We start from the raw sequence: 10,896 nt of genomic DNA on the forward strand, positions 1-10,896 counted from the left end.
GTGCGGGTGGTTTGACTGGAGCCAAGGTTTCCTAGGGTGGAACGCCAGACCTTCTTCCATGACCCAGTTCTGGAACATGTTGTAAGAGTGATGGAGAGTACGGGGTGGCACTATGGACCACTACTACCCAGCCTTCACCCTGAGGTCCCAGGGCAGGTTACAAGCTAAAGTGACCAGGGTCTAGCCCAAGGGTCAGCAACCTAAGGCCCATGGGCCAAAAGTGGCCCACGGGGGTCGTTTAACCAGCCCACGAGCCACCCCTCAACTGAGCTGCCCGCTCGGCAAGTCCCCGCCTGCTGCGCTAAACCGGCGCGGTGCGCCACGGGGGCTCGCTTCTGCGGTGCTGGAAATCGCGTCTGCACAGACTAGGACGCCAGAAATCGTGGTCCACCGAGGGCTCTCCGCTGGAGTGAACCGGCCCAGGCGAGGTAAACCTTGCCGACCTCTGGTCTAGTCAGTGCTTGGGCTGCCTGGGACAGCCAATGCAGTGGCTGCAATTAAGTTTTTAATGTCCTAAGTTTCATTGCATTTTTAATATTTGTTGAGCGGCTGGGGCAAGCAGTCAGATGGTCTGCACAGGAATAATAAAAATATTATTTATTTATGCATGTCCTGAGCACGTTGGAGAAAAGAGTGGCTTAACCATTTTTGTTTTTAAATACGGTTAAAGAAAAAGATTTGAAAAACCATTCAGCTCCCCAGGAGCCCTCTCAGGCTGGAATCTTAGAGGGGGGAAACTGGCCATTTCTTAAGTATTTTAGGATGGTAGTGAGGGAAACCACCATTGTACCTCACCTCTAGGGTTTCCCTGCATTCTGAAAAGCCTTTACGAATCCTAAGAAGAAATGTCAGCAGACTAGAGGGCAGAGAAGGCAGGTGCAGGACTGAAACTCAACAAGAGCTCCAGGTCCAAACAGGTCTATCTTCAGCATGGATTGTATTTACCGTATTTTTCGCTCTATAAGACGCACCAGACCACAAGACGCACCTGGTTTTTTGAGGAGGAAAACAAGAAAACAAATATTCTGAATCTCAGAAGCCAGAACAGCAAGAGGGATCGCTACGCAGTGAAAGCAGCAATCCCTCTTGCTGTTCTGGCTTCTGGGATAGCTGCGCAGCCTGCATTCGCCCCATAAGACGCACACACATTTCCCCTTACTTTTTAGGAGGGGAAAAGTGAGTCTTATACAGCAAAAAATACAGTAATTGCCTACACTCAGTAGACACCATACAGCCCTGCCTGGCCTTGCAGGGAAGAGAACAGGCCCCTCACCTCTGACTTCAGGGAAGCTTCATCCTCGGAATTGGAGTCCTCTGCCACCGCCACCTCCATGGGTTTTTTGATCGCCTTCGTTTCCGTCTCCGTTTTCATCTTCTCCACTTTGGCGCTTGGCTTCTCCTTGGCTGGCTTCTTCTCGGCGTAAGACGAAGTCCGAGGGGACGTTGCTGGGACGGTCTTGGCTCCTTTGGAGCTGCTCTTCTTCGGCTTCTTAGCGCTGGGTTTTGGAGACTCCACCGTAGAGGGCCTTTTGCTGGAAGGCTTCATGTCTGGCGGTGGAGGACCACCCTTTGGCGACGTGTTCTCCAGCTTGGGCTCCTTGAGAGCCAGCTTGGGCTCCTTGAAAGCAGCTTTCGGGAGGGTCTTCTCCTCTTTGGGCACCTTGTTCTCAGTGGGTTTCCTGGAGGAGTCCTTCACAGGTTTACCCGGCTCCCTTTCAAGGTCTCTGGAGGAGTTTTTGCTCTCCGAGTCTTTCCTGGGCCTCTCGCGATGCTCTCGGGTGACCTTGTGTGGCTTGGAAGCTTTGCTGCCATCTTTGTTGGCCTCCTAAGCACCGGTGGAGAAATGAAAAGACCAGCAAAGTTTAATTATCCTGTCCTGTAAGAAAGGATTGGGTTCTGCAGAGAAAATGGAATCTTCCTCCAAAGGGAAAGCCACCATGCAGGAAGCATTCAGATAATCAGTTACCGTATTTTTCGCTCTATAAGACGCACCTGACCATAAGACACACCTAGTTTTAGAGGAAAACAAGAAAAAAAATATTCTGAATCTGTGCAGCACTTCTCCAGCAAAGCGGAAGGAGAAACGGAAGGGGCTCCATTTCTCCTCCCGCTTCGCTGAAGGGGCGCTGTGCAGCTTTCCCTCTCTGCGCAGCGCCTCTCCAGTGAAGCGAAGCGTTCCTCCTGTTGCCCTGAAGAGGCTTCGCGCGGCTGTCCCAGAAGTCAGAACAGCAAGAGGGATCGCTGCTTTCGCTGCGCAGCTCTCCCTCTTGCTGTTCTGGCTTCAGCGATAGCTGCGCAGCCTGCAATTCGCTCCATAAGACGCACACACATTTCCCCTTACTTTTTAGGAGGGGAAAAGTGCGTCTTATACAGCGGAAAATACGGTAAGTCGTATCTCACTATGGCCATGTTCTTTCAAATTCAGAAGAAAGCAAAATGGTAAACAGACAGAAACTAGCAGAAAATAAAACAATGGAACAAAGGAATAAAAGCGGCTGCAACACCCATTCATCCAGGAAGGCCCCTCCTTCCTCCATAGATTTACACTGGTACAAAACAGTACTTGCACCCCACATTTTCCTAGTTGGGCAACTCACAAGTTCCAGCGGGACCCCCCTTTTCACTACACATTCTCAGAAATCATCTCTGCGGCTTCACTGGACCACAGACCAAGAAATGTGCGTCAGAGGTGCTGTAGCCTTGATTGTATAGGACGTTAATGAAGCAAGCTTAAGTCTCACAGGCAAGGCACAGTTTTCCAATCCCTGACTTGTGCTCTGCTTGCTTCAGGACAGCCTCAAACAGTTATTCAAGAATAATTAATACAAGTCAGTTACCCGCCCCTTGTGTATTTGCAATCAGTGCTATTAAAGCAGACTCTTCATATTCTTTCCAATTTATACCAATGCGAAGATTGAGGATTCTGCAATAACGATCGCAAGTGCAGGATCACCTAGGCTCTCCTCTGGCCTAGGGTATCTTTCCCCTACTTCTGTTCTCTGCTACAGATGCAACGTATCAAATAATTAGAAGTTGTAAGTCCAACCAGCTACTACTGCATCCCTGACAGATGACTGCCCAGTCTTTACTTCAACGCCTCCAGTGATGGGAGAGCCCACCACCTCCTAAAGCAGCCTGGCCCACTCTTGAATGGCCTTGACTAGTGGAGGTTTGCTTAGTTTACCTGAGACCCAATTCTCTGTGATTTCCAGCCATTAGTTCAACTCAACCATAATACAATACTGAAGCCAAAGGGAATACCGTATTTTTCGTTCTATAAGACGCACCAGACCACAAGGCGCACCTAGTTTTTGGAGGAGGAAAACAAGGGGGGAAAAAATTCTGAATCTCAGAAGCCAGAACAGCAAGAGGTATCGCTGTGCAGCGAAAGCAGCAATCCCTCTTGCTGTTCTGGGATAGCTGCGCAGCCTGCATTCGCTCCATAAGATGCACACACATTTCCCCTTACTTTTTAGGAGGGAAAAAATGAGTCTTATAGAGCAAAAAATACAGTATATATAGTGTGACATAATTCTATGCCTCTTTGGAGGGCTTTAGCGTCTCTGCAGAATGGGAACGACGAAAGATTCTAGACCTCATCGTTTTGGAAGGACATTCCCACACTCTTCCCAAGCGACTCACCTTTGACCCATGGGGTGGTTTGGTCTTTTTCGGATCAGAGAAGGCAGAGAGCGGTATTGTGGGTAACATGGGGTAGTCAGGACTTGGCCTGGACACTGTTTCGGCACCTTCTGGCATGACCACCACCTAAGGAGAGACAACTTGGATATTAATGCTGTTCCACACCTTTGTGCCAGCAAATTCCAGAAATCCCCTATCCGGTCATTTTCTTTTTTTAAAAAATAATATTTTTATTAAGTACAAATTAGAAAACATACATATTCAGAACAAAAGAAAATACAAAATAAAAAGAAAATACATCTAACCAAGGAAAAAGAATTGGAGAATATTTTGTCTCTTATCATATTTACAGTTATTTCTACCTCTATAAAATGCTATTCACAATAAAGCAGTGAAATGAAAGATATCAGAAAAAAGAAAAAAAGAACAAAGAAAGAATAAAGAAGTAAAAGAAAAAGATCGTAAGTGAAAATTTTTTAAAGTAGATAAGTACTCACAATACATAGCCGTTTCCCATCTATATTTATATTCAATTGTATAATTTCATCTTCTCCTTACCTACCTTAAATAGTTTTTTTTTAAAAAAAGACTTCCACCGTTTACCTCACACGTTTTTAATAATCCGTTCGTCAGAACCTCTGTTCTTCATATTTTCCAGTCATTTTATCATATTTATTCAGTCATTTTCTCTGCACCACACAACAAACCTCTATCACCCTCACCCTGTTTCCCAGCCTAGAGACAAAAAAGCGTAACAGCACTTCACAAAACCCATTCCGCTATGAGCTTTTGGCTAGATCGATCCAAAGAACAGCAAACAGTCATGACACTGAGCATGCAAAGACCAGGGTGCCTCTGTCTTGGCTACTCACCCCACCAGCCCTGATTAGTTTTCGGCGGAATTCCTTGGTGGGGTTGTTGAAGGTCAGCTTCTCACAGCGCAGGTGGTTGACGGGCGGATTCCCCTCCAGGTTCAAGAAAAGATCGTAGGTGAAGCAAACTTTCTTCGGTTCCTCCTGAAAGCAGAGGAGGAAAAGCCTCATGAAGGGGTTTTAACAACTATATATACGAATGCAGGGAGATGCCTTATATTGAGTCAGGCTTTTGGCACTTCTAGCTCAGGGTTGCCTATACAGACATTCAGCAATGTCTAGGCAACACGATGACCATGTACATACGCAACAGACCACATCTTTATAGAATTCCTTCAAACCATAACAAGTACAAAATAATCTTTAGTCTCAAAGTCTCTGAAAATCTTTAAATGAAGTGAGGTACCAAACTTTGTGGGACGCAGGTGGCACTGTGGGTTAAACCACAGAGCCTAGGCCTTGCCGATCAGAAGGTCAGCAGTTCGAATCCCTGCGACGGGGTGAGCTCCCATTGTTCGGTCCCAGCTCCTGCCAACCTAGCAGTTCAAAAGCACAAAGTGCAAGTAGATAAATAGGTACCGCTCCAGCGGGAAGGTAAACGGTGTTTCCATGTGCTGCTCTGGTTCGGCAGAAGTGGCTTAGTCATGCTGGCCACATGACCTGGAAGCTGTCTGCGGACAAGCGCTGGCTCCCTCGGCCAATAAAGCGAAATGAGCGCCGCAACCCCAGAGTCGGTCACGACTGGACCTAATGGTCAGGGGTCTCTTTACCTTTTACCAAACTTTGTACGATGAAAGACAAGCTGTGAAGCTTTGTGTATTCAGCAAATATCATGTCCAACACTGAACAGTGATTCTGGATACTGACTACTGTTCCGTAGAATTCTTTGTCACCGTGGTGGGAAGATATAGAATTGCTTCATAAACCCATCTTATTTTGAATGAATGTATGTAAATGAAAATATCAAATGCTGTGGAACAGTGCTCGTGTAATAATGTAGTCACTGCTTACTGTTGGACATCATATTTGCTGAACACACAAAGCTTCACAGCTTGTCTTTCATCGTGCAAAGTCTGGTGCCTCACTTCATGTAAAGATTTTCAGAGACTTTGAGACTAAAGATTATTTTGTACTTGTTATGGTTTAAAGGAATTCTATAAAGATTGTCTATTGCGTATGTACATGGTCATCGTGTTGCCTAGACATTGCTGACGTTCTCTTTGCAACACAGGGGTTTGTTTGGTTATTTATTGCTATACCGACATTCAGACATGGCTCTCTTTTCGCCCCGGTCCCTGCCATGGCTTAGAACAATCCTGAAACACACTAGGAAGAAAGGCAACAAACGCAGAACAAAACACAGCAGACATAGAGGGCAACCCAGCTGAAACTTCAAACAGGCTTGTATGGGAACAGCCTATCCCGGGCCCAAAAGCTTTTGGCTGCGTAGGTCAAAATGTGCACTCTGAAGTGCACCTTCCAGGCACAGTGGTGGGCAGGGAGGATCCTGGAGGACTGGCAAGAACACAGCTCCATTCCGCAGGTTCCAGTTAGCAGCCTGACTGCAGTACTCTGAGCCGAAATATTTTCCAGATGGGCATTAGGGGCAGCCCTCACAGCAATCGGTCCTGGACTTTTATCTCATCATGGATAACAGTGCAAAGATCAGGTACCAACCAAAGTCAGAGGAAGGTTACATATTCTAGGGTGCTGCTTTGGGGCCAACACAATCTATATACTGTTCTACCTGCTTTTAAAACAGGCACCCCCAAACTCAGCCCTCCAGATGTTTTGGGACTACAATTCCCATCATCCCTGACCACTGGTCCTGTTAGCTAGGGATGATGGGAGTTGTAGCCCCAAAACATCTGGAGGGCTGAGTTTGGGGGTGCCTGTTTTAAAATCTGAATACCAAGGCAGGGATCCCAACTTTTTTGGGCCCGGGACACATTTGGAATTCTAATAATCTGTTGTGGGCACTGCAGAATATCTATTTAGCAGAAGAAAAACAGCCCCAACAAAGTCAAAATACCAACACTTAAGTTACACGGCACATCGCTTCAGTGGCTCTATGCTGCAAAGTGATTGATACATTTGTTTAAGAAATGAAACAAACAGAAAAAACCGAACACTCCCATCAACAAAAACTAATTTAATTTTTAAAAGAAGAATTTGGGAGGGACAGGGGGTCTTGGGAGGTGTCTGAAGCTGCTGTCACGCCCACGAGCAGCGCACTGGAGACCTCCCCACAAAGAGATGCAGAGATGTGAAAGAAAAGGAACAACAAGGGGCAGATCATCAAGGTCCTTTGCTTATCTGGAAGTCCCATGAGAGATCAAGCCATGAAAATGTTCATGAAATGCACAAACCGTCTCATTGCTTCAAAACGAGCAGGTTAAATGATAACTGGACCTGGATAAAAACGTGGGTTGGGCCAATGCGGTTCAGCTACATTGCTGTAGGGGCTGGCCAGCCCACTGAGTTTGCCGTGTGTTTTAAGGGAACGCAAGAAGGGAGCCCGGGGGCGGCAAGGAGGAGAGATTGAAATGATACCTTGTTTTTGAAGTGGACTTCAATGGGCATAATGAAGCCAGCATAGCCAGACTCCTCCACTTTATAAGGAGGTTCTTTGCAAACTGAGAAGAAAAGCAGAAATTAAGTATTAAAACTTCAGGGCTGTTGGATCGCAGAAGAAACATACAGGTTGGCTAGCTTCTATGCTATGTAGCCTTAGGCAAGCTTCTCTTTCTTTGCCAATCTGAGCATCTCTACACCTACCTAGAGAATGGGGATAGCAATTACAGGTCTGTTGTAAGGATTACAAGATCATGTTTGTGAAACACTCCGGAGTGATACACTATTGAAAACAATAACCTATTACAGGAGCATAGGAAGCTGCCTTGGACCTCGGTATCTTGTTGGACCTCTGGCCCACCTAGTTCAGTACTGTCTACACGGGCCGGCAGCAGCTCTCCAGGGTTTCAGACAGGGGTCTCTCACAGTTCAATATGGAGATGATGATCAAGCATAGCGTCCTTGTGTTGGGCCAGGGGCCAGCAAACTTTTTCAGGAGGGGGCCGGTCCACTGTCCCTCAGACCTTGTGGGGGGGGCCGGACTATATTTTGAAAAAATAAATGAACGAATTCCTATGCCCCACAAATAACCCAGAGATGCATTTTCAACAAAAGCACACATTCTACCCATGTAAAAATACGCTGATTCCCGGACCATCCGTGGGCTGGATTTAGAAGGTGATTGGGCTGGATCCAGCCCCCGGGACATAGTTTGCCTACCCATGTGTTAGGCCAACAATTGTTCTCACTCAAGGAGCGGGACTGCAGTGAGAAAGGAGCCATTCACTTCTGGCCTGCAGGTACTTCTAGCTCACCCAGAGTTCAGGCATTTGTCAAAACCTGTGAATTCTGTGGGCTGCTAAATCTAGCTAAATCCTACTCGGAGCACAGTCACTGAAATGAATGGACCCAAACAGGCCATGTACATCCTTTCAATAGACTTACTCTGAGTACGACCAGCGCTGGATCCAACCCTGCATATGTGGATGGGTGGTGCAGGAATTCTCAAGCAAGCCACGCACCCCAAAGCACTCCCATGAACAGCCGACAACAACCCCTGTGCTGACTGGGGAAGGTCTACAGGGGGTTTCTACTGATGAAGAGCAGGGTACCTTCACTGTTCTGTGGTTGAGGATTCCCCAACAACAAGAGGAATTTTGGTTGTGTTCAAGCAAACACAAGGAGAAGCCCCTGGCAGATTCCATTCAACATGGAGGTTGTCAGGGACTGAGCATATCTTGGTGTTAGCAGTGGGGTATCGTGGGGGGATGAGGGCAGGGATTGCATGTGTACTCTGTCCCCAATGGGAGCGCTTGTGTGCTTTGAAGTATGGCAGAACACACCTACAGAGAAAGCTACCGTATTTTTTTGCTCTATTAGACTCACTTTTCCCCTCCTAAAAAGTAAGGGGAAATGTGTGTGCGTCTTATGGAGCGAATGCAGGCTGCGCAGCTATCCCAGAAGCCAGAACAGCAAGAGGGATTGCTGCTTTCACTGCGCAGCGATCCCTCTTGCTGTTCTGGCTTCTGAGATTCAGAATATTTCTTTTTCTTGTTTTCCTCCTCCAAAAACTAGGTGCGCCTTGTGGTCTGGTGCGTCTTATAGAGCGAAAAATACGGCACACACACACATGAACTCACCACGTTTCGGTTTAGGGAAGCTCTGATGCAACCGGAAGACCACCCTCTCCACAAAGTGCTGGATCTCGAATTGTTCTGGGCCTCGCACAAACACCATCCAGTCATGGGTGAACCCCTCGGTGGTGGGCTTCTTCCGTAGCTGGGCGCGGTGCCCCAGCTCCAACTTCACCTGGACCGTGCACTAGGGAGGCAAAGGGAGTTACGGAATGAGGAAGGAGACAGGCAACATCTAGGAATGTCACAGTCGAAGCAGCAGCGACAAGAATACGGTACCCCTGATACGGTATGCCTCATGGCGAAAGGTTGAATGCTGCCTCAGAGCACAGGACTAGATCAAACGGGTGGAAGTTACAGGAGAACAGAGTTCGGTTGAACAGTAGGAGCTTCTTGATGGAAAGAGTTTGACAAGAGGACCATTGGCCTTAATGGAGGTTTTCCAGTGGAAGCTGCACCTTTGGGGGATGCAAGAGGCCAGACTTGGTCACGTCTGCGAAACCTTTGACCCTCAGTATGTTGCTGAACAGCCAGTTCCGTCATCCCTGGCTATTGGTTAAGGCGGCTGGGGCTGACAGGCGTTATAGCTTAGCAACATCCTGAGGACCAAGGGTGTCCTACGCCTGAATTAGATGGTCTGAAAGTCACCCACCAATTCTATGATTGAATGCAGATATGGATAAGGTGCATATCCAAAGGTGGTGCATGTTTGGAACTAGCCAGCATCTCCTCCCCCCCAAAAAAGAACGGGTCCCTTGAGCTCCCACTGCAAGTAGTCAAAAGAGCAGCATTGGACAGGGGCACAAGCTGGACATGCACATAGCTGTCAACTTTCAGATTTGAAAATAAGGGATCGGCAGCCTCGAAAATAAGGGATCAGCAGCCTCACCTGTCCCGGGGACAGTCTACACGATATCTAACAATCCGGGATAGCAGCGGGAAGCAGCGCTGGAATAAGGGAATTTCCCACAAAAAAAGGGAAGGTTGACAGCTATGGACATGCACCTGAAACACGCGCATCTTGCTGTGCATAGATACTTTGGGGGCATTAAGGTGGACACACATGATGGCAAAACACGAGGCACTGACATATTTATTTTACTTTCAGAAGACTTCCTCTCTCCTGTTACTGGCTTCATAGTGCAGACCTCTCACTCAACATCCTATTGGGAACTAACCCCCAAGGCAGCTAAGCTTCATATATTCAGCAGGAAGCTTTCTCACGGCTTTCCCAAGCATCTTCCATGTTCAACACAACATCAGGGACAGTCCTTGGATTACTTCCCTCTTTCAAACTTCTGAAGTTGGCCTGGCATCACAGAGAGTCCTCATGTTTCTCCAGGAACAGAAGAAAGGCAGAGAGACTCTCCTTTCGTGCTTGTGCCAGAACAAAAAATGTATTTACCAGTGGATCCTTGTATATGTGCAGTGATGCATCCAGAACATCAGTGTGTGTTTTAGAGAGGTCACATAAATGTACATAAATATGAACATTATTTGAAGAGTGCAAACAGGGGGATGTCCTGGTTGCCTTTACGGCAGTTGTTCCCAAACCTTTACTCGCCATGGACCACTTGAAAACTGCTGGGGGTCTTGGCGAATCACTTAATGTTTTTCTTTCCTACTGCAGCAATTACAATGTGCTGCATGATTTTTAATTATATTTCTAATTGTTTCTTTTGTTTTTATGGTATTGCGAGTTGAATTCTACAAAATGCAAACTGTAATGCAATAGAATACAATATAAGCAATAAAACTGCAGCTAAAATCAATATGATTTATTGCAGAAACGCCACAGACCACATGAATGAAATCTGTGGGCCGCAGACCAGAGTTTGAGAACCGCTCTAGGTGACACAGACATGGCTATTGTTTGGTAACTGCAATATCCACAAGTAACTTGCATGTGTGGATGGGCTATTGCAGATAAAACATTGCGAGGAGAATTCCGCGCATCTCCTCAAAACACAGGGCTTTGCAGTGGAGTCTGTTCACCTTTCAGCTACCAGTGATCAAGTGTAGTCATTCAGGAGGCAAGAAATCAAGAATGAATCAGACCTCTATGTCTGGGAAGTGCTGACACACACAGCCTTCGAGGAGATATGAAAAATGGGCCTCTGGTGTTAGAACTGTAATGACTACTTCACAGTTAAGATATCAAGTGGTGGAACAGC

At 46.9% G+C, this 10,896-nt stretch overlaps 1 protein-coding gene across 1 annotated transcript in view; it reads right to left on the reverse strand.

Annotated features, from left to right (window-relative positions):
• Nucleotides 1–10,896, reverse strand: part of MLLT1 (MLLT1 super elongation complex subunit) — a 34,550-nt gene that overhangs the window by 20,826 nt on the left and 2,828 nt on the right. The window contains exons 2-6 of the mRNA XM_080988995.1: nt 8,729–8,909; nt 7,068–7,150; nt 4,515–4,658; nt 3,643–3,768; nt 1,274–1,825 (exon numbers count right to left, since the gene is read on the reverse strand). Coding sequence (XP_080845121.1) covers nt 1,274–1,825; nt 3,643–3,768; nt 4,515–4,658; nt 7,068–7,150; nt 8,729–8,909 — 1,086 coding nt within the window. The remainder of the gene's footprint in view (nt 1–1,273; nt 1,826–3,642; nt 3,769–4,514; nt 4,659–7,067; nt 7,151–8,728; nt 8,910–10,896) is intronic.

The sequence above is a fragment of the Podarcis pityusensis genome, assembly GCF_964106645.2.
Source record: "Podarcis pityusensis genome assembly, chromosome: 18".
Lineage (NCBI taxonomy): Eukaryota > Metazoa > Chordata > Lepidosauria > Squamata > Lacertidae > Podarcis > Podarcis pityusensis.